Source organism: Meriones unguiculatus, chromosome 5 (genome assembly GCF_030254825.1).
Source record: "Meriones unguiculatus strain TT.TT164.6M chromosome 5, Bangor_MerUng_6.1, whole genome shotgun sequence".
NCBI lineage: Eukaryota > Metazoa > Chordata > Mammalia > Rodentia > Muridae > Meriones > Meriones unguiculatus.
In genome coordinates, this window is record NC_083353.1 from 109,161,177 (window position 1) to 109,185,149 (window position 23,973).

The following is a 23,973-nucleotide window of genomic DNA, read 5'->3' on the forward strand; positions in this document are numbered from 1 at the left end:
GTAAGTACTAGGCATGCACAGGGCGCGCGCACGCACACACACACACACACACACACACACACACACACACACACACAGGCACACACCCATATACGGAAGATAAAAATAAGCAAAAGTTTAAACTATACGTCTCTTTTCTGCTACTTACTTCTCTTTCTGCTTTCTCATTTTCGTACTGACACACTCTTTCTTTTAATTGGCTGCACTCGCTGATTAGCTCCTTATTTCTGTCTTCTAGCCTCAGACTCTGCTTCCGGCTCTCAGCTTGGAATTTGTTTAGTGTGTCATGGAGCTGGTCTTGGATGCTGACTATCGTCCTGTCTTTGCTCTCAGCTCTGTTGGAGGCGTCGTCTAACTGCTGCCGGAGCAGCATGTTCTCACTCTGGAGCTGAGCCAGCCTCTCCTCTATGGACTCTTGCTTGCCCATGTATTTGCTCACCTTCCCTTGCTCATCTTGATACATGTGCTCCACTTCCTTCATCTGGCACTGTGTGTCGCTGAGGTCTTTTTGTACACGCTTCAAAACCAAAGTCTTTTCTCTGAGCGCATCTTTTGTGTGATGAAATTCAATTTCTAAGCTATTCAATTTTCTTTCGGTTTTAGAAAGTTGTTGAGAGAGAATCTCATTGTTATCTCTGAGGTTAGACATGTCAAAATTCATCTTGTCTTTCAGTCGAAACCACTCGTCTCTTGCTCTCTGGAAAGCAACTTCTAAGTCTCTTTTTGATGTCTGAATTTCAGCATGATCGTGCATAGCAGAAGCCAGTCTAGATCGGAATGACTCAATGTCTGTTTCCAATCTTTCTTTATTTTGTTTTTCATTCTCCAGCTTAGAAGTCAGCATCGTATTCTCAGTTTTAAGATTATTAAGCTGTCCATTATATTGGAATATTGTTTTTGTAAATGTTTCTTCATTCAGCTTTATCATGCTTTGGAGCTTATCATTCTTTTCATTTGCAGTCTTAAGATCCTCAAGATACTTCTTTTCTTTTTCCTGGCTATGGTTTTTTATTGTGTCCATTTCCAGGCTTAACATGGCAATTTCATCCTGCAGTCTCTGATTTTTATGCAATAGGTCTTTTTCTTTTTCATGACTAACAGAAACCTAAGTAAGGAGAGAGACATTTACCTAGCACTCTATGAAATGTCACAATTTCTTATGGGATGCAAGAACAGCATGTACAGTTCTACAATCCAAGAGCTGAAATACATATAAGCAACTGAAAAAAATCTAATTTCTGAGCTTACGGATATAAATTCCCCAAAATTCATAAATGCAATCGAAGACCATGACTTTATGAAATTAAGAGAGAATTACTTTTTAAGAAACAGCACTGGAATAGCCTTTCTCTGACTTACAATAGGCTTAAGGCACAAAGTCCAAGATTACTAAATTTGCTCACATTTTACATCAGGAGACGGCTTAGTGCACGTGAGGACCAGAGCACAGTCCCCAGCTGTCCACGTAAGTGCTGGGGCACGCGGCAGCCCTCCTGCGGCAAGCCGGCTAGGTGGACTAGCCAAGTAGGTTCAGAGAGTCTCTGCATCAATACGTGAAGTGTGCAGTGACCAAAGAGACACCTGTCACCAACCTCTATATGCATGCACGCACGTGACCCAGACATGAACACAGAGACATGCCACACATATACAAAAATAGGCTTATACTTTAATATGTAATGTAAATATCCAATCCATAGTATGAGCCTTAGTTTTTTCATTTGTACAAAAGAAATTCCCCAATGTTCTTTTAATTCTTTTTTTCCAGGAAGTTTTTCTAACACTTTTTTTACTCTGTCATCTGTCATAGGAACTACATTTCTTGATAAACGTTAAAGTAAGCATTATACAAATAAGTATGTTTGCACTAATGAGTAAACTAGTCACTATTCTGAAAAGAAGAGATTAAAAATGTAACATGTAGGCGCGTGCGTGAAAAAAAAAATGTAACATGTAGCATAAGGTTATCGTGTACTTCAAATGCTGATTTCCCTACCCCATGAATGACTGCAATCCTTGTTCAGAGAATCTCCTGTCTCAGTGTTGTATGAACACTCTTCCCCAACTGTCCCTCGATATGCCCAACTGGTTTACAGCCAATCCCTGAACAGGAGAGAGAACAGGGCTGGACTTCCTGCCCTCTAGGGGATGAGGAGTTAGGAGAGAGAAGTAGAGATTGAACCAAGGGCAGAAGTTCAGGAGACATGTAGAAGGAACAGCCGGAGCAGGGAAAACCCTAAAAATCAAGTATATCAGCGTTTTAGGCAAAGAGGAGTCAGACTAACAAAGAGGGTTAAGAACAAACTACTCAAGATTGTGCTGTAAAGCTTGTCTAACAAATAATATAATAGTCTCAATCATCTGGGTGATAAAGAGAGAAACTGAGAAACAAACACAATTTTATAAAAATAAAGCTTCAGAATTCCCAGGTCCCCTTCCCCTGCGGCTAGTCTGCCTTCACCAAAGCACTTACTCCTTTACGCTACTTTAGACAGTGGGAGTAAGCTTCTGCCACCTTCTCCAGAAAGAGGTATATTATGTATACACACATATGGTCCAAAAATCCTCCATATTTTCTAAGATGAATAAGGCTGGTTCTGAAAGCATGTAAACAAATAAATACACACATCTTTTAAAACTAAAGAAAATACCTCCGAAGTCATTTTCTTCTGTGCCATTTCTATCTCCTTTTGTTTACAAAGGTGGTTTGCAAGAATCCCATCTTGCAACATTCTGGCATTCTGTTCTCGGGAAAGCTGCATCTGCGTCTCATTTCGCTCCTCTAAAACCTAAAGATACAGTCATGAAGTTTTCAGTCTTTTACTCTTGTGCCCATTGTGGACAGGGTATCTAAAAGCTTATTTAAGACTAGAACATTAAAAAAACTAGAAACAGTTGATGAAAACATGAGGAACTCTATCCCACATAAAACACTCAAATTTGTACTGCATATTATAGTTGAACTGCTTAAAAAGCAAAAACACTTCTTACAGGTGAAAAGAGTATTGTAAATGACAGTTTGTTAACAGTTTCAAAGTCAGTTAACCTGTACATTTTTTTAAAGACAGTGTTTCTCTGTGTAGCCCAGCCCTACTTGTCTGGACTTGCTTTGAAGATCAGTCTGACCTCAAACTCACAGAGATCTGACTGCCTTTGCTTCTGAGTGCTGGGATTACAGAAGTGTACCACAGCGCCCGGCAGTACTTTTAAGAGAGCCAAACTAACTTTATTTTCCAGAGTAATCTATTACTTCACTCAGAAAAGATATATGAAGTACTCAGCTGTTTCCAAGAGCCACAATAAATAATTTCAGCTACCAATGCTGAAATTTATTTTTGGCACAAGGGGCCATCAGTCAACAATGGATTGTATATATTCTGGCAGCCATATACAATTGCATCAACTAGTGATGAGGCTGATGCCTGACATGCTCATGACATTTGCATAATAATGTCTTCATTAAGTGGCACATGGAGATATATACGTGATATATGTGTTCATAAGTATACCTATGTAACTAAAGTATCATTAAAAGTTCAACAAATAAAACATTTACCAAGATTACTGTACCTGGTTCAGGTGATTTCTTACTGTCTTCAGCTCCATATCCAGTGTTCTGAGAGAGACTTCAAGCTGCTGCCTCACTTCAACCTCATTCTGATACTGCTCGTCTTTTCTTCTAAGCTGCTCCGTTGTTTTTTCAGAAAGCTGATCCGCACTTCTCCTCTTCTCTTCCTCTTGTTTCAGTGCAAATCTGAAGTTAAATATGTTTATTTTGAAATTCACTTTGTGATCTGGACCTCAAGATGGTGATGTACTGTCCTAATACAATTTCTCTGTTGTTAAATCATGTCTCCTTTTAATGACTCATGAGTTTAATTTTTCACCTTAATCTCTTCTAAAGCCCAAATGCCCTCAGTGAAAATAAGGATGAAGAAAAATTTTAATTAGCAAGTTTCTAGAAGTCTGGTAAGTACCACTGAAAAGGAATTTTGAACTCATTCAGTAAAGTTACGAGTTGAAAATTATCCTTTATAGGGATAGAGAGATGGATCAGTGGCTAGAGCACTTCCAGGACCCCAGTTCAGTTCCCAACATCGGCAGGGTGGCTTACAACGGGCTACAGCAACAGTTCTAGGGGATCTGGTGCCCCGCTCTGGCCTCTGTAGGTGCTGGGCACATGTGCACAGAACGCCCATACTCATAAAATTAAATACATTTGCCCTTTTTAAAAAGGGAAATTATCTTTTTACACAGTTGTAGTTACTCAAAACAGATAATTTAAAGTTAGTATTGTTTAAAAGGTGTTAGTTACAAAGTTTACATCATGCACCAAGTGTAGAATTTTCTCTTTATGAAACATTTCTGGCCTCCCTAAAGTACTTGCAGTTTATGACAGCACCTTCCAATGTTCCATGTAACACACACACCAAAGCCTTAGCCAAGCTAACAACAGCAACAAATAGCCAAATTAACAAAATTAAGAGCCAAAAATGGATATTTCAAAACAGACACCAACAGAATCCAGAGGGATATAAATATATACTTTCAAAAATATTTATTCCATTTAATTGAAAAATTAATAAAAAGATGATTTTATAAGGTAATGACATACCAACGTCAAAAGAAAGAGATTTGAACGTGTAAACAGATCTACCACAAGCAATGAGACCGAAACAGCAACTAAACCTAGGTCCAGATCAATCTACTGCAGAACTGTACACAGCTTTAAAACACTAAAACTGATGCTCCTCAACTGATTCTGTAACTCAGAAAAGGAAAGATGCTTTCAAAATTGTTTTTATGAAACTAGCAGTACACTGATACCTAAATCAGGTAAACAACCAAAACGAAAACGTATACATCAATCTATCAGATGAACATGGATGCAAAAATTCTCATTAAGACATGCAAATCAAACTAAAAAATCCTTTCCCACAATTAAACCGGCTTCATCCCAGAGATTTAGGGATGTTTTGACATACGTAAATCAGTAAGTATAACCACTAACCTCACCTCAGTACCTGCATGCAGAACAGGCCTTTGAAAAAGCTCTAACATCCTTTCTGATAAAAGTCCTGGGGAATCTAGGAATACAGAGGACATATCTCAACACACAAAGGCAATGCATATCAAGCCCACAACTCACATGCCAAACAAAGAGAAAGCTGAAGCTTTTCCACTAAAATCAGGAAGATGTCCATCCTCCATCCAGATTCAATACAGTGCTTGAAGTCTCAGCTAGGATAACTTACTGGAGAGGAAGATGAGGGTACAAATAGCGAAGGACGAACTTACAGACAGTATACTGGTCATTAAAGACTCTAAGACGGCACCAGGGAATTCCTACAGCTCAAAAACACACTCACTGAAGCAGCAAAACACAAAATTAGCACACAGACACAAGTCCCTTTCTTATACAACAATGACAAGTCAGGGAAACAAACCCATTCACAATAGCCTAAACAGAAAGACTAAATTTCGCCACAAAAGTGAAAGATTTGTACAACAAAGACCTTGAAGGAAATTCAACAAGATCTCAGACAGTGAAAAGACTGATACTGGAAAATAATCACCCTACCAGAAGCAATCCAAAGATTCATTGCAACCTCTCCAAATTCCACTGCAATTCATAGAAATGGAAACTGCTCACATGAAAACATGAAAGACCCTGAGTAGCCAAACAAGCCTTAATACTAAAAGCAATCCTGGAGGTAGCACTGTTCTACAGAGCCATGGTAGACAGACACACTGACCAACACCATAGAAATGAGGACCCAGACACAAGCCCATACTCTTACAGCTACCTGACTTTTTACAGAGATGTCAAAATACACAATGAAGAAATAACACCATTGTCAACAAACGGTGATGGTCAAATTTGATGCCTACATGCAGAAAAAAAATAGATCTTTCTCTCTCAATTCCAAATGGATCAAGAACCTCAACACAAATCTGGACCTGACATTTGGGGAGTAGAAAATAAAGAGTATGTGTCCTATGATCTGGGAGCATGCGGGCATTCTGTAATGGATCCTGAGACTGGGAGAACTGGGTCTTGAAGGCCCATGTGGTTGTGGGCTCTTGACCACTGGGTGGGTGCTCTAGGGAGGTGCTGACTGCGAGAGCAGGGTTATGACAGCTGGAGGGGCAGAGATGTGGCCTTGTACTGGGGAGGCTGGTGGAGGCTCCAGGAGGGTCGTGATGTGCAGTGGTTTGATTTCAGTAGGCGGGGTTGAGGCCTCTGGTCTTGTGGGGTACTTAGCACACATCACAATGACAGAGTTAAGTAAGGTACAAGAGACCTTAAGCAAGATTCTAGGGGATGGAAGGTTAGGAATCAGTCTACCAAATAAGGGATAAAGTCCTGCAAGGCAAGTGGTAGGTGCCTCAGGACAGTGGGTTTAGAGTGAAAAAGTAAGGAGAGGGTGAAAAATGCAAAGCGAATTAGGACTCTGCAACACGGGTGACTGGAGTCCTGGGAGGAGGCGTCGGGATGCTCCCAAGGGGAGAGCAGGCCTTACTGGCAGCTGAGTAAGGCACAGGCCCTTGGAATTCAGCAGGGCTAGGGGGGGCTAAGGGAGAGAGAGTATATGGAGGGAGCCCTGGAGGGGACAGGAGTTTGAGGTAGGTCAAGGGATGATAAAAGGAAAAAGGTACCTTAACGGCAATGTACGTGGCATAGGTCCTGGGGTGGCAGTAGGGTGTGGATATCAGAAAGGAGGAAGAAAGGCCCTTTCTGGAAACATACGTGGAGGGGGTTCTGGGAAGGCTGAGTATTTGGAGTGGCTGAGGGAAGAGGAGAGTAGGCCAATGCTGGAGCCTTGTGTGACAGGAAGGGCTGGGAGTACCTGGGAAGGTGTTGGGGCCTTAGGGTAGCTGCGAGAGGAGGGAAGGCCCCTACTAGCAATTTGTGTAGCAGGGTCCAGGGATCTGGAGTCGTCATGGAAGAAGGAGGCCAAGATCTGAATGACATTGTGTTTGGTGTTGGTCCTGTGTGGCAGCAGGGTCTGGGGTAGCCAAAGGAGAAACTCAACAAACCTTTATTCCTGATGCAAACTTAGAACAAAGTAGCTATATATAATAATCATCATGTAAAAGCCAGCAGACTACCCACATACCAGCAACAAACTTCCTGAGCAAGAAATTGTTGGAATAAAAGTAATCTAAAGGTGAAAGATGTCCACAGTGAAAAGTTTCAGATACTGAAGATGCTAGAAGGTAGAAAGACTCTCGATGCTCATAGACTGACAGAATTAAGTTATCTACAGATAAACACAATCTTAATGATACTTAATGACATATTAATTCTCCTTCCTTCTCTCTGTGATTTCTATGTAAATACTATAAAGAGATCATGAGGTTGCCGTGATGAGCTCATGTGTTCACATTATATAATAAATTTTTTAAAGTAAATAATTATATATAAAACAACCAGTATTCTAATGTAAACATTTAAATACTGAGGCTTTTTACAGATGCTTTTATACAGACATTAAAAATATGATTGGGAGAATTTTAGAATAATTCATAGTTAAATTCACTATATTATTTACAAAAATTTCACATTTCAGAAGACTAAGAAATTTTCTTTCTTGCAAAACTCCTTGACAAAAGTGGACGAAGGCCAAAATTCAAGTTCATTTGTGTAGGGTAATCAGTGGACACATGCCTTCCACGCTCAGCTATCATGGCTGAGAAATGGCTCAGTGCCTGCTCTGAGCCCAACTACTTGAGTTGGATCTCTGGGATCCCCACGGCAGAAGGAGACCAACTCTCCCAAGTTATCACTTCCACACACGTGCCAAAGCAATTGCTCCAAATACGTCAAATATGGAGCACACTCCATGTATAAATAAGCACACTCGTATTTAAATAAGTGAATGTAACAGAACATTAAAAATTAGTAAATAACATAAAACTACGACAGCTTACCTCAAACTGGAGAGTTCTTGCTCCCATTCTACCTTTTCATGCTCTAACTGTGACTTCACTTCTTTGGTTTCTGAAACTTCCTTCTGCAATCCTTTAAGCTTAATTTCCATTCTTTTAAGCTTTCCTGTAAGTAGCTCACAGTGGCTTTTTTTAAATTCTATTAATCTTTTGTATGAATAAATGGCATCCCGGATTTTCAACAGACTAACGATATCTGAATTGGAGAAAATAAGAAACAAAGTAAGTGTGCACATTAAAAGAGGCTTCATAACTATACTCACTTCCTTACATGCTGAAGAAATATATCCTAAGGGCTTACAATGTGAAACACATTACAGCAAGCTCTGCAAATAACACGTGTGAGACCCTTGCTCTTCTTCAGCTTAACAAGAATATAAGGAATTTATGTACATGGGGTTTTTTTCTTAGGAAACTGCATAGAAGTGGAGTTCTTCATCTTAAACAAATTAAGCTAAACTCAGCTAAATGTTCTATGTTAGATTTAAAATAGAAAACAAGAAGTATTTAATGAACCTCCATTTCACTCTGCTTTGAGCCAAGCTGAGGTAACAGCCATGGAGCTATGTTGAAACTGACCAACACCATAGAAATGGTGTTGACTGAACACAGGTAACATAGAATGAACACAGGTAAAATATCTCAAGACAATGATCTTTAATAGATGGGGAGTAAATGAAGTTTATGAATGTCCCAGATCTCTGACTCTCCTGCCGCACAAAGGAAGAACTGAAGTTGAGCTGCCTAGACTTGCTGAGTTGAGGTGATTAAGTTCAGAGTCTGATAAACAAAGATAGCTTGAGATCACAGACCAGTGAGGAGACAGCAGCACAGCAGGTCTGTAGCGGGCCCTGGAATACTCAGCCAAGTCCTAAACAATGCAGGGATAGGAAGAAACTACATGAACCAGGGATAAAACATCCGAAAAGATTAGATGAAATCTCATTCATAGCTCCCACATGCCAAGAATATCTATTCTGCTTAGGCTGGACAAACACAATTTACAAGATAATAGATACAAATCAGAAAGAAGTTCATGAAAGACATAGCAAAGGAAAACAAATACATGGAAAATAATGTACATTAAGACCGTAATGAAAGGAATAATATACTCCTATTAGAACAGGTAAAGATTTAAAATAATGATAATCAGCGTTTGTGAAGTCAGAGACACTGACTGGATCTCTCCTATCCCATGGATGGGAAAACAGAACAGAGACATGCTGGGGAACAATCTGTCAACTTCTTAATAAGGAGCATGGAGAAATGAAGAGGCTTCTGTGATAGGTTTGTTAACTGCCTTGATTATGGTGATTAAATATGTGTTTAATACATATGTTGAAACTAACCAAATTACTCTTTATATATCAACATGCCTTGCTGAAGCTATGTAAGACAAAACATCCTACAGCAAGAGCAAACTCCTCGGATAACCAGGACACAGAAAATGCAGGGAAAGCAAAGGATTGAGCAATTTAACCTTGCAGCGAAAGGTTAGTATGATCAAATCTGAAGGTTTACAACTATGTAACTGCAGTTAAAAAAGAAACCATGTTTGCAGGAGGTAGGTTAGCAGGGGAAATAGTTTTCCAGTATTCTAGCAGAGACCAAGTATCATAGGGTTACCATTGGTTTGATGAAACACTATGGCCAAAGCAACCTGGGGAGGAAAGGGTTTATTTATAGTTTATGCTTCCACATCACTGTTCATCATTGAGGGAAATTAGGACAGGAAGGAAAACGGGAGAAATCTGGAAGAATGAGCTGATGCGGAGGCCATAGAGGGGTGCTGCTCAGTTGCTTGCTTATCATGACTTGCTCAACACAGGACCACCAGCCCTGTGTTCGTACTACCCAATGGGATGGGCCCTCTCCATCACCTACAATTAAGTAAATGCCCTATAGGGCTGCCTACAGCCGGATCTCACGGTGGCGTGTTCTCAACTGAGGCTCCCTCCTCTCCCATGTCTCTAGCTTGTGTCAAGTTGTCATAAAACTAGCCTCACCAGGTGACAGTCAGGCACAGAGGAAAAGCAAGATGAACAAAAAGACTCGATGCGTCAGTCCCACTAAGAAAAGTCCAGCGAGGACCACTACAGTGCTGTGGCCGACAGTAGGTAATAGCTCACATACTATTTTAAGGTAAAGTATATTTCTGATGTGGCCTGTACCGTCCACCATCAGTGTTCTACGGTCAATAATAAATGTGCAAATACTACGACAGGCAGAGAGGCCTTCCTTTTGTACAATGATCATACCTTTACACTCTGTTCTGAGGTGTTCGACTTCACACAGAACGTTCTCATAATCAGGGCACTGGACCTCACAGTCCTCGGATGCTGTTTCAGACGACTCAGTTAAGTCATCAAGGTTGTCCACAGCAGATGGTTGTCTACTGACCTATAAAATACACACTATTTGAAGCTGTTTCCCCAACATTTACATTATACATGAAATAATGCTGCATATAAGCAGAAAGAGGTACTTCCTAGGAGAACTTACTGTAGTCAGAAGAAAGCCTTTATCAACAGCTAGTGTTTCTTTCTTTCCCATGTCTTTCTATGACAAGGTCCTCTTCTTTCATGTTATCTTTTATATCTTTTAACTCATATTTTATAATACTACCTCATAATATAGTATAAAACAAAACACCATTTTTTAATTTTTTTAACATTACCTTGTTTTTATTAGATGTTTTCTTTGTGGGCCTAAAAAAAAAGAAAACAAAAAACACAAATCCATAAAAATCCTTTACGACTAAAATGTAAAATACAAAGAATATCTAAGATTATTGACTTTTATACAAAACCTCCACATTTGAATTTTATTTTTCTTACTGTTGAAGTTTACATACTATTTAAAATATAATAATTTCCTATAAGGAGTCTTAGTTGTAAACAGAGTAAGAGATAAAATAAAATAATTATTATCATAAGAAGGAATTAAAACATACATATATATATTATTTAGTTGAGGATGCCCTCTTGCCTTAACTACCAATGTTGGGGTGTTAAATGTGTGCCACCAAGGCCCACCATGGGCTGCTGGCAATCAAATACAGGGATGTGTATATTATAGACGGGCACTCTACCAACTGACCCACATCCCCAGGCCAGAAACAATTAAACTTAGATCAAAGTTCTGATGATCAAAGAAAAAAGAAAAACACATCACTTGCTTTATTTGGTACAAATAAATAAATAATACCATCAGAAGTCTTTCACATTTCTTTTGAGAGAGAGAGAACACCTGTGCGTTATAGTGCAAGTGAGGAGGTCAGAGAACAATGTTTATAAGCTGCTCCTCTCCTTTGGCTGTGTGTTCTGGGAGAGCAGGTCCTCAGGCTTGGTGGCAAGGTTTTTCACCTTCTATGCCATATTGCTGACCTCTATTATTGCTGTTACTATCATTTGCAATAAAAAAAAAAACAAAAACAAAAACAAAGTTTTGTGGAAAGTGCTATCTGGAAAGTGTTTCAGAAGTCCCAGGAAACCATTTTGTTTGTTTTTGAGATAAGGTCTAACTCTGTAGCCTAGAATTTGCTATATAGTCCCAGCTGGCCTTGAACTCACAATGATCTTCCTGCCTCAGCCTTCTAAGTATTGAATTATAAGCATAAATTACCACATCTGGTTTGGAATCATTATTTTTATTTATGACAGGACTTAGCTTTTCCTGGGCCTGCAATTACTGTGCATTACTGTAAGGACTATGCGAACCTCATTGCAGTCCTCACAATTCTGCAAGACAGGCTAAGATTTGGTAGGTACTTGACAAAGAAGTGAGACAAAGAAAAGCCAGGTAATTTGCCCTAGACCCCACAGCTGATCAGCGGCAGGGCCAGCATAGCCAGGAACATGCTACATAGTGTGAAAACAATCCTATCTATTTTCAAGTTTTTCAGTGACACAGTAGCAAATGATTCCTCATTATTATTCTACTTCTATTCGTAATCAATTTCTGAATCTTGCAAACATTTTCTAAATAAAGACTTTAAACCTCCACAATTTTGGAAAATTGCTTTCTATGAGCTAATTTGTCCTAAAGAAACAGGCATCATTAATCTATTCAGTTGTTTAGACATACATTCAGCAGATACTGAGCATGATACACATAATAACATCCGCTACAAGGAATCATTTTATACTTTTTTATTTAACTAAATTTAAAATGTCTATGACGGTTTAACTTGTAGGACAGTGTTTTCATGTTTCATTCATATTTATATATTCCATTTCTCAACCTATTCAGAATGAACAGTGAGTGATGTTATCACCATAAAAATTTAAGTAAGTGGGTCTGAGAAATGGCTTAGTGGCTAAGAGCATTTCTTGCTTGTGCAGAGGACCTGGGTTCAGCTCCCAGCACCAACATGGCTGCTCACAACCATTTATAACTCCAGTTCCAGAAGATCCAATACCTTCTCGTCTCTGTAGGCACTGCATGCACACGGTTTTAGATATACACGCAGGCAAATACCCGTACACATAAAATTTTAATAGTGAATCTTTTTTTGTCTGTTTTTTGAGACAGGGTTTCTCTGTGTAACTCTTGCTGTTTTGGAACTCCATCTGTAGACCAGGCTGGCTCAATCAGAAATCTGCCTGCCTCTGCCTCCTGAGTACTGGAATTTAAAACATGTACCACCACACTTGCCTCAAAAATGTCAAGTTTTGGTAACTTAGACATATAAACCAAATCACACTAAACACACACTTTCCTGCTGGGTCATTCCCAACGTGATGCAAACATATTCTAAACACTTCTTTTAAAGAAGATTCTTAACTCACATATTCTTCAACTGCTGTGCACTTTTCTATTACCATTCCCAGCATAAAAATGAGTGAGGAGTTGTCTATGCAACTCCTTGCAGTCAGACTTCTATGGTGACCCTTTCTTGGAACTGCACTTGTTCAAGTGCCTTGCTGTCTTCCCCTTTCAGCAAACGACACAGGTTAGTTCTTCGCTTAGAGACTACAATGTTCTGTTTTATTCCCACAGCTAAGCAGTCACGGCTAATGTTCCTCCACAGGGAACAAAGAACTCATGTTTACCTCAATTCGCTTGGGTCTGTGTCACTTAAACTGGAACCATCCTGCATTCGCAGCGACCCACTGGCCGGCAAGCTGGCTTTCTCAATCATTGGCTTCGGAACAGATTCTTTGAATACCCATTTTTCATTTCCCTTCTTCTCTGCTTCCTTCATAAGCAAGGCAGGAACACTATTTTAAAACAATCCATTAAAAAAATACAGTGTTTTAAAAATAATTCTAACGACAATTAAAGAAAAGTAATTATGGAGAAATTCTGACTTTTTCCCATCTTACTGCGGCCAAAAGTTAATTAAGCACTAGCTAAATACATGCTCAGCAAATGAATAAATATACAACGACAGCAAGTGTGATGTATTCAGAGCTGATATGGGAGAAGCTTTACCTGAGTATAAGGGAAGTTTTTCAAAAGAGTTAACACCACTGGGAAATAAAAGCAGCAGAAACCGTTTTTCTTACAGAACAGAATACAGTAAGCACAGAAGAGTAAGTGCTTTGCAGGAACATAAAAGGTGTAAAACAGGCAAACAGCAAAAGGTTAGTGTAACTAACTCGAACACTGCGCTCTGACGCTGGAGCGCTCGGCCTACAATGACGGTTAGACAGGAGCAACACGCAGCTCTGTGCCACATTTTTAGTTTTGTTTTTAAATGTTGTGCGTGTGCACAAACACAAGGAAACAAACAAGTGAACAAATACAATAAAAATGCTTAGAGCTGAATGGGCCAACGGGCAACAGAGATTACTTTTTACAGAATAAACACAGATAGGGGACCCCTCACCTTGCTGCTAGCAGGTGCTGCTTCCGACCCCACCGGCCTCCCTGGCAGTCCACCGCACGGGGGGCCTGCTCCTTCTACTCCCCAGGCCCACCGGGATCCTCCAGGACTTTCCTCTGCTGCATGGCCCCGTAGGCCCTGCTCATCCTGCCCCGTAGGCCCTGCTCATCCTACCCCATAGCTGCTCCACCTCTCTCTTTTGTGACCTCCCTCACTGCTCATGGGGCTCTGGTCCTCCCCCTCTACACAGGAGTCCATCTCCTCTGACTTCCGTCCCTGAGCCACAGGCAAGCATCCCATGGCACTCTATACAATTTGGCTTCCTCTGGGATGTCAGGCTAATTACTGCCAGACCCTGTGGCTCCTCCAGGATTTTTCAACTCCACCCCTCAAACTCGGCCTGTTCCTTCCCACACTGTACGTATTCTCAGATGGGCTCTGCTCCACCCCTACTCCCCAACCCTGACTCCACGGGCCACCTGAGGACACACCCAGCTCCCTGGAATCTCCTCCCCAAGTGCTCACTGGCCAGAGTTTACTCAAGGTAGAGGAAGCACACTGGAGAGGCACACTAGAAGGCAGCAGAAGGAGGACCAGCAAGGGGATCTGTTGGATAAAGCCCGTTTATGAAAACCGCAGGGAGCTCAAACCTGCAGCCACCAATACAAGTTCCACAGAACAAACCAAGTGTTAACCATCTTACAACCCAGCCCTCTCCAGAGCACTGGACACACTGAAAGAGGAAGGGCGAGCTGAGCAAACAAGTTACTGAGACACAAGTTACTGTGGGTGGGTAAGTTCCAGCACAGAAAGGAACATAAAAAAACCCAGACGTGTGCTCCCCAAATCAGTAGTTCCACAGCAATGAACACCAGTGAGAGTGACCCAGAGGATCATTTAGACACAAAACTCAAAAGAATGGTTATAACTGTGTTCAAAAAACTCAGAGGACAGGAATACCCCCCCTGGGGGGGGAAGGAGAGAGAAGACTTGAAGAGAATACAGAGGTTGTGGTGGTTTGAATATGTATGGACCCCTAGACTCATGTGTTTGAATGCTTGGCCATAGGTAGTGACACTATTAGGAGGTGTGGCCTTGCTGGAGGACGTGTGTCACAGTGGAGGTGGCCTTGAGGGCTCTATGCTCAAGCTACGCCCAGTGTGGCACACAGACTCCTGCTGCCAGCTGATCAAGATGTAGAGCCTCAGCTCCTTCTCCAGCACCATGTCTGCTGCATGCTCCCATGCTTCCTGCCATGATGAGAATGGACTAAACCTCTGAAACTAGGGCAAACTCTGAAATTAGGGCAAGCCAGCCCTAATTAAATGTTCTCCTTTGTAAGAGCTGCCTTGGTCATGGTGTCTCTTCACAGAAATAGACACCTTAACTAACACAGATGTTAACTGAAGATATGAAAATAGAACAAAGTAAAGAGATAGAATTTCTGGAGAAATGCCAAACTGAGGAGGTGCTAGAAGTGAAAAAAATCAACGGGCCAAGTGACGCCTCAGTGGAAAGGCTTGCCAACTGAAGGGTCCTGTGGAATACAGTCAGGACTAGAGACAAAGCAGGGGAATTAAATTACTCAGTAAAGGTCAATGAGAAAAAAGAATGTGAATGCACTTTAGGACACCATGAAAAGAACTAACCTTCAAATTATGGGCATCTATAGAAGAAAGAGAATACAGTGAAGATAGAAGAGAAAATTTCCCAAGCCTAGAAAAAGGCATGACCATCCAAGTACAAGAAGCCCACAGAACTTGATAAAACAAGATGAGAAAAACAAACAAACAAAACCCTCCAACACACTACAGTCAAAACATTAAAAACGCAGAATAAAGAAAGCTGTAGAAAGGTCACGTCGCATAAAGGCATGCCCATCAAAACAACTTTAAGATACAACAATACTAACAGTCATATTTAAAAATGTACACATGTAACATATTTAGGTAAGTATGTAAAACATATTAACATATCCTTAACATACATTATTTACCTATCATGTGTAACACAATATACAAATATCCTTAACATATGTATGCACCTAAGTGTTAATAAGTCATGTTTTCCTATTTCAGAAGGATCTAATCCAGGCCTGAAGCTGTTAGCTGTTAGGTTACAGATGGCTACGTATTTCAAATTATGACAAATGCTACTAAACTATTTGCAAAGAGTATTTACAATTTTCACTTGTTAACAGTACATGAGAATGCCTTTACTTTTGCCAATCTTGTTTTTTATTAATAAAATATTAATTAATATCACTGGAAAAATATCCTTTTATGTTTTTCTGACAGTCCTATAAGGCTGAATGTGTCTAGTTCATGCACGACATTTATTTAACAATGGAGAGTAATCCAAATCAGACCTGGTCTCGTGGGACAGTAACAACTATACAATGTTAACTATTGCCAAAATCTTACCTCTCATGTCCTTCACTCCCCTTTAGAGGAAACTGCTGGTTACCAGCTTTTCCACTCTGTTGATGTAATCCATAATCATCATTGTCAGCAGCAACCTTGTATAGATTTCCTGACATTTCTGCTTCATTATTCTTGCACTTTCTGTTTTCTTCAGCCTTTAATGAAAGGTGGACAGAAGGCTAACTCGTTTTTCAAAAAAAGACCTTTTTGTAAGAATGCTAAAGAGACGGCTTGGTGGTTAAGAGTCCTTATTTGGTTCCCAGCACCCATGCGGCGGCTCATAGTCATCTGTAACTCTTGCTCCAGGGAATCCGATGTGCTCTCCTGAGCTCTGTAGGCACCAGGCATGCACTTAGTGTGTGTCCGTCCATACCCAGACACAGCCACATGGAATATAAACGTTAAGTCTTTAAAAAATGCCATTATTCAATGAGAAGGAAAGTCTTTTTTTAAAAGTTCTTAGTTTTCACTGATTTTTATCACTTGACAGTTTAACCATGTCTCCATATTTGAGACATTATGTTTTGCATATTGAGATAGAGAATTTTATTAAAATGCAGAATTTTATTCTCAAGAGTTCTTTCTGTTGTTTATTTCAAGACAAGGTTTCTCCGTATAGCCTTGGCTGTCCTGGACTCGCTTTGTAGATCAGGCTGGCCTCGAACTCACAGAGATCTGCCTGCCTCTGCTTTCCTGAGGCAGACATGCACCACAGCGCCCAGGCTGTGTATATTTTTAAATAAACAAAGAGTACACACAAATAAAAATTAGGAAAGAGTTGACATTTCACCAGTAAAAATATTTTAGGTATTTCTAAGCCACTGGACTCTAAGTAAAGAGCTAACTCACGTCATTCTCAAATAGGATGCTGTGAACCAGCAGACTTAAGGTGTCTCCTGTCTGCACTGTGTTTATGTGCTACACATACTAAATACAAACTAGAGGGTTGTTTTGTTTTGTTCTGAGTGTTACAGAGGCTTAGCTCCTCATACATCGAAGAGTACACTAAAAGTTTTTTCTAAAGATCACTAAATGGAGAGGAGACAAATTTATTAAGTGTTAAGGTCAATAAACACCAATCAGAAAGAAGAACAGTATCAGTTCCAATGATAAACCATGACAGTGTCTTCATTTCTGTTAAGTCCAGTTCTAATACAGTCTCTTACTTGATAAAGATGGTGGATAAAACCATTTAGCCTATTTACCAGTTTCTGATGATGAAACAAAGTCAGAAGGTTAATGCATACACACCAATACCACAGGCCTTGCTCCAGAGCTACAATTCTCTTAACAGGCAGTCGAGATTACTTTATGTGCTGGTTCTGAGAACAGTTTAAGGTTTTTTGGGGGGACCCTAAGGGCAGAGTGAACGACGCATGTATGTGAATGCACCTGTGTTTACATAAATGTGTACGTGTGTGATCCTCAGGACAGAGGAAAATGTTGGGTGTCCTGCTCTTAGTTCTCTGACTTATTTCACTGACACAAGGTCTTTCCCTGAAGCTGAAGCTAGCCATTCTGGTGCTGGCTACTGAGCTCCCAGCATCTGCCATCTCTACCCTTCCGTGCTGGGGTAACCGACACACAGGTAACGTTGGGCTTTTTCACATGAGTGTTGGGGATTTGAACTCAGTCTGTAGATTCTTACACAGCAGGCACTCTTCTCCAAAGAGGAATGTCCCTAGCTCTATTTTAAATTTTATAACTAATTAAAGTACTTTTAAAATGAAGTATTAGGGGGTGGAGATACGGTTCAGTAGTTAAGAGCACACACTGCTCTTGCAGAAGACCCGAGTTTGGTTCTCAGCACGCTGCTGAGGTCAGAATTGCTCATGACTCCAGCCCCAAGGGTTCCTACACCCTCTTCTGGCCTCTGCGGGCACCCGCACACATATGCACTTGCCCACACACTTACACATGTAATTAAAAATAAAACCTGTTTTAAAATTAAATATTAAATTATAAGCTACTGGACCTATCAGGCTAATGTGAATGACACACACCCAACATGCCACACTACGACAGCAGAGCACACACTAAGCCAGGAATCAAGCTTTCACGTACCTTCTGCTGGCTGTCTTCACTGCTGCTCAGCCTTTTCTGCTCTTCTCCTGACACAATTTCTAGGTCTGGCTCTGTAGTCAAATGCACATATTCGGTTAAAATAAACTTCTTTGCTAGATATATCTTTATAAACATAGAAAATCAAATAATAATTTGCTTTTTCATCCAAGAGTTTAAGTTAAACTTAATCATTAGCTACAAAGCTAAATATTTAACACCTTAAAAAAATACTAATTTTCCAAAACTTCAACGAATCCTTCAGAGATGCTCTCTGGAACCAAATTCATCACATATAAAATCCCAATGACTCATGCACAAATTCACTCAACATAAATACATCCCGAGGAGGAGCATTAAAATACCAGTGACACGTACGCTCACAGCGTAACAATTCTGTCTCCTAACAGAGACTCTGGCTTCTGAAACTACTGTTGCTTCTTACACCCTTTATTGCTGAACACTGGATTACATCAGAAATGCTCCCAACCCACTATTCTGATGAATTCTTTTACTTTAAGACTCAAGTCTAGTCTCTTCCAGAGCTCTGGGTATAGTTGTCTTTCTCTTGATTAGCAGGTGTTGCTTTTTTGGGCTGTCTTCTTGGCCACTTGAGCTAATCTTTCCCTTGACATGACTATTTTTTTTGCTCCTGCACTAGGCAGGACAATTTAAAAAAAACGTCTACAGATAAACATTTAATTTGTTTTCCTTGAGAACTAGTTCTTGTGTTCCTACTAGGTGCTAGGCTTGGGGGTCAAAAGCGTTTAACAAAAGGTTATCAGGGGTGGCTTTTCTAAAGGTAAACCATTAGGTTAGCCAGGAAAAGGGGCAGAAATGGATCAGTTCCTGAAGGCAGAGGTGTGAGAGTGGTACCAAATGGGACTCTGAGAGGACATTACCAACAATTTAGTAATGTCAGAAACACAGGAAGGAGACAGAAGAAAGAGTCAAAACTTGAAAGCTGGGCAGAAGTCAGTGTATGCAAGTTTTTTAGGCAACTGTCAGATGTATGGACATTAACAATGTAAGGCGTGCTTCATGATCCTATCCGCCCTGACCACAGGCCGCTAAGTGCCATGGGGAGGCTGAGTGTGAGCGTCAATGAATGAACTGATAACTTAGCAGAAGACGACAGCAATAAGGAGATGTAGAGCTGGACTGAGGGAATGCTTCCAGACATACTGAGGACATAACATCTGTGCATAGAATAGAACAAAACTCCATTTAATAAAGAAATGGCAAATTTTAGTTCTTAAGAATTAAGACTTTCATTTCAAAAGGAGTCAAATAAAATAGGAAAAAGAACTACCTGAATTATTTAAATAGCTTGTGTTTATTTGAAGTTTTTGCCTCAGATCTTAAGTTAAGGGAATTTATTTATTTACAGTGTTAACAACATATTTGAAATCCTATCTATATTATCATGAGGTGTGCAGAAGTACTCTAGACCAACTTGGAGGGGACAGGAGCTCCACAAGACCAACAGACCCAATTCACCAGGGCCCAGAAGGGGCTTGTGGGGACTGAAGCACCAAGGACCAGGCATGGACTAGACCAAGACCTTCCACACATATGTGCCCAGTGGGCAGCTTAGCCTCCATTTGGGTTACCAAAAAGGAAATGGGGGCCGTCTCTGACACGGTCTCTGTTGCATGCCTTTTGATTGCTTCACCCTGGTGTCTGCCTTCCAGAACAATGTGAAAGAGGAGGCACACAGGCCTGATGAGGCTGGATGTGCTGGGTGGGTGTGCGGGAGGGGAGTCTCTCCCCTTTTCTAAGGGGTAGGGGAGGGGGGGAAAGGGGAGTTAAAGAGGGATAGAGAGGAAACAGGAGGAAACGAGGGAGGGGCCTACAATTGAGATGTAAAGTGAATAACTAAATTAAAAATAAAATACAATAAACTGTGGCTCAATGGGACATGCAAACCCATGCTCAGGCACACTTTTTTTTTTTCTTTTTTTTTTCCCATTCCTGGAGTGTCTTTCTTTCTATTTAAAGTAAAAACATCAATTCTGCTTCATCCTGACTAGTCCTAAAACTCTTTTCTGTGTCAGAGCCACAAATGCAGAGTTTGGCAAAGTTGAAGGCCCTAAGCAATTAAGGCAACTGCTCCGGCTTCCAAGGGGGTCCCTGTGAAACCATGTTCCTGCTTCCTCACCACTGACAGACACCAACGCCAATGCTGCATTATTTATTTAAAATCTTTCCAAGGAAACTGGGAGTGAGAGCTGCTTGGGCATCAGAAGACCGAGCGTTTCCAATATGTACCTTCCTCCAGAGTTTGTACATCCTTCATTCCTACTGTTTTGTTCGGAACAGGATCCATCCTTTTGCTGGTAGGCTGGAAGGGTTTGAAAACAGTATTTATCGAATGTATATTCCATATAACGTGTAGTTAAAACTCACAATGAAAATATTACCATACCTCCATGGCTGGATATTTCCTGTGGGCCTCTACAAAGCAAAAGGGAAATGTATAATTAATTACATATAAATACAGTAAACCAACCATCTATTTATGCAGTTACTATGGAGTTGAACCTTCATGCTACATTTGAAAATGACCAGCTCTGCCACCCCCCTCATGAAAAACAAGAGAGTAAATCTGACAAGAACATGCAGTTAGGACTCAAAGTGAGGTGTTTCCAATGACAGTGACTAAAATAGAAACGTTATGTATTTGCCAATGTAAACATGCTGATGAGCAGACAGAAACACGATCGTTAGTTAGAGGAACAAGTTATGACTGTGAAGGTTAGCTGGAGAGACCATTGGAAAAGCGTGTCCTTAATGCAGCATACCAGAATGGTTTATTACATTATACTACAAGCATTTATCATGTTCTTCAATTTGCCCCATAATTTAGAAAGTACAAAGAAGGAATAATAGTTCAGATGAACGTACAATTCACTTCTCACAAGAAAGATTTTCTAAATTGATTAGATAGGATATACACTTGTAGAATAATAGTTAATAAAAATACCAGGTTTTCTCCATACCCATGTGGGCTACTGGAATGCCTACATTTCTTGACTCCTCTAGTTTAGCCATCTTAAAGTTTCTTGATCCACTCATGCAAGAAGGTATATAAGTCACATCTAAGAAATAATGTACATGTTTTTAATATTAAATGATTATCAAAGAGGAAAAAGTAAACTGGTTTTTCAGATACTAGAACCATAGATATTAATTAACTTTTATTTCAAAATCAGTTTAATATTTATTTAAAATAACAATTAAGAAACCAACCATAATGCTTTGCTTTAATATCAGATTGGTTTGCTGGGCGCAGTGGCACACGCCTGTAATCCCAGCACTCAGTGAGGCAGAGGCAGGTGGATCTCTGTGAGTTTGGAGCCAGCCTGGTCTACAAAGTGAGTCCAGGACAGCCAGAGGGCTACACAGAGAAACCTTGTCTTGAAAAACTGAAAAAACATTTTATAAAATGTGTATTAAAATGTCTGGTTTAGCTGTTAACTATGTTGGTTTTTAAATAAGATTTTCATGAAACTATTTCATCAGAAAATTGGCTGTCTTAAAAAACAGCAAAGGTTTCCATATTTACTTAATCTGATGTGAATAATGTGTTAATGAGACCTGGGTCTGTGTGGCTGTAGTAAATCAAATTCTAACACCACTTCCTAATTCTAGGAACACGTAAGGCAATAACCCAGCATGACTGCCGGGGTACTGATGCTGCCTCGGATTCCCTAGCATCCCCTTCGCGTCAGCTCCAACAGCACCTGGCTTCTTCCTTCCTCCTCCCGTCCTCAAAACTTACTATTCTTTTCAAAAGTGATCTCTAGATCTTCACAGACCTTACTTCCATTTTACATGTTTTCTATGGATTATTCCAATAACATCTTTCCTTTGTATTCATCAGTAACTCGGGATTACAATTCCTACTTCTCCATCCTTTTGAACTTCCTAACTGGAAGCATGCTCAGTCAGTATTTATGACTCCCACATACTCAGAACACAAGAGACACATTTCCTGTGTTTCATATACAACTTCTTGGGTTTTACTTAGAATATAATGAGAAATATTTTCTAACTATGTAAAAACAAAAAGACTAAAGAACTATCAGTAAGAAAAAGGGATGTAAAAGTTATAGATATGATTTTCTGGGGAGGTAAGGAAGGTTCAGAAAAAAATGCTTTAAATGTGAAAAGATTTCATGTGATACAATAATATACCTGCCAAAGGTAAAAACAAAAACAAAAACAAAAAAAAAAAAAAAACAACAACAACAACAAAAAAAAAACAACTAGAATGCTAAAGATTGCCCTTAAAACAGTTGTGAAAAGTTAAAACTCAAAAATACGTGATGGCTCTAACAACTAAGTTGGCTATAATTAAAGGTTATTAAAAATTAATAAGGCCGGGGTTGGAGAGATGGCTTAGCAGTTAAGAGCACTGGCTGCTCTTCCAGAGGGCCTGGGTTCACATGACAGTTCACAACTGTCTGTAACTCCAGTTCCAAGGGACCTGGCACCCTCACAGACACAGATGCAGGCAGACACCAATGTACATAAAATACAAAATTCCTAAGGTCAAAATTCAGTGTGTTGATACAACATGGAACCAGACCCTCTAGTAGTAACAGTAAGATATTAAAATACTGATCTGCTCTGAGTAACATTTATAGAAAACTGGCTTACATGTGCTGACTGTGTCATTTAGGATTCAGTGATTCAGTTTTATTCAAATGCTAAATGTGGATGTTTTCTCACTGGATAAAGCCTTCAGATCCTGAACAGTGGACAACATTAGAGTAGGGAAAATTCCACTGAGAATTATTTCCGCATTCTAAGGGCTGTCTGCTTGCTCTGTTTATATATTCATGTGCTCTGCAGAAACTCTGACTTCCTGCTGTCCCTCTGTTGGTATTTGGGGCTCACTCCCGTGCTATTAAAGTTCTGCTCAGAAACTGCTCTACTCCAATGTCTTAAAACGTATTTCCTGTTTTTGTTTCTTTGCTTGGATGGGTTTAGCTTGTTTATAAAAAGAAGGTCTCACTAAGTAGCCCGGACTGTTCTGGAACTCACCATGTGAACCAGAGTGGCCTGGAACTCTCGGATCCGCCTGCCTCTGTCCCTGCCTCTGAGTACTGGGATTAAAGGCGTGTGCTATCATGTCTGGCTTCCCTTTTGTTTCCTTCTAAAAATTTCAGCACTTCATGTTTTATTTTAAGGTCTTGGATATCCATTTCAAAATGATTTTTGTACAAGGAGACTAGAATCTAATTTCGTTCTTCTGCAAGTAGATACCCAGTTTTCTCAATGCCATTTGTTAAACAGGCTCTTAAATCTATCTTTCTCAACTCCAACTTATGTCAGCCTCTAAAACCACATCCACATGGACTTTAGGAAAGCTGGGTGACAATTTCAGCTACAATGACTACCTCAAGTAACTCAGCTCAAAACCCTTCCAGCAAAATCATCTCATTAAAAAAAAAACTTATTTATTTATTATTTATACACTGTTCTGCCTACATGTGTGCCTGTGTACCAGAAGAGGGCACCAGACCTCATTATAGATGGTTGTGAGCTACCATGTGGTTGCTGGGAATTGAACTCAGGACCTTTGGAAGAACAACCAGTATTCTTAACCTCTGAGCCACCTCTCCAGCCCAACTTTGTTACTTTTAATGTTCCTTAAGTAACTAAACATTTAGGTATTAAATTTTTTCACTGCTATAT

At 40.1% G+C, this 23,973-nt stretch overlaps 1 protein-coding gene across 2 annotated transcripts in view; it reads right to left on the reverse strand.

Annotated features, from left to right (window-relative positions):
* The window catches only part of LOC110565213 (ankyrin repeat domain-containing protein 26-like), a 68,380-nt gene that overhangs the window by 21,819 nt on the left and 22,588 nt on the right, over positions 1-23,973 (reverse strand). Inside the window, exons 13-24 of one of the 2 annotated variants that reach the window (XM_060384022.1) lie at positions 21,270-21,368; positions 20,696-20,724; positions 20,539-20,611; positions 18,271-18,341; positions 16,207-16,361; positions 13,008-13,175; positions 10,631-10,661; positions 10,212-10,353; positions 7,936-8,149; positions 3,571-3,754; positions 2,652-2,789; positions 149-1,105 (exon numbers count right to left, since the gene is read on the reverse strand). In XM_060384022.1, the coding sequence (XP_060240005.1) occupies positions 149-1,105; positions 2,652-2,789; positions 3,571-3,754; positions 7,936-8,149; positions 10,212-10,353; positions 10,631-10,661; positions 13,008-13,175; positions 16,207-16,361; positions 18,271-18,341; positions 20,539-20,611; positions 20,696-20,724; positions 21,270-21,368 (2,261 nt within the window). The remainder of the gene's footprint in view (positions 1-148; positions 1,106-2,651; positions 2,790-3,570; positions 3,755-7,935; positions 8,150-10,211; positions 10,354-10,630; positions 10,662-13,007; positions 13,176-16,206; positions 16,362-18,270; positions 18,342-20,538; positions 20,612-20,695; positions 20,725-21,269; positions 21,369-23,973) is intronic. The other variant, XM_060384023.1, reaches the window with a different exon arrangement.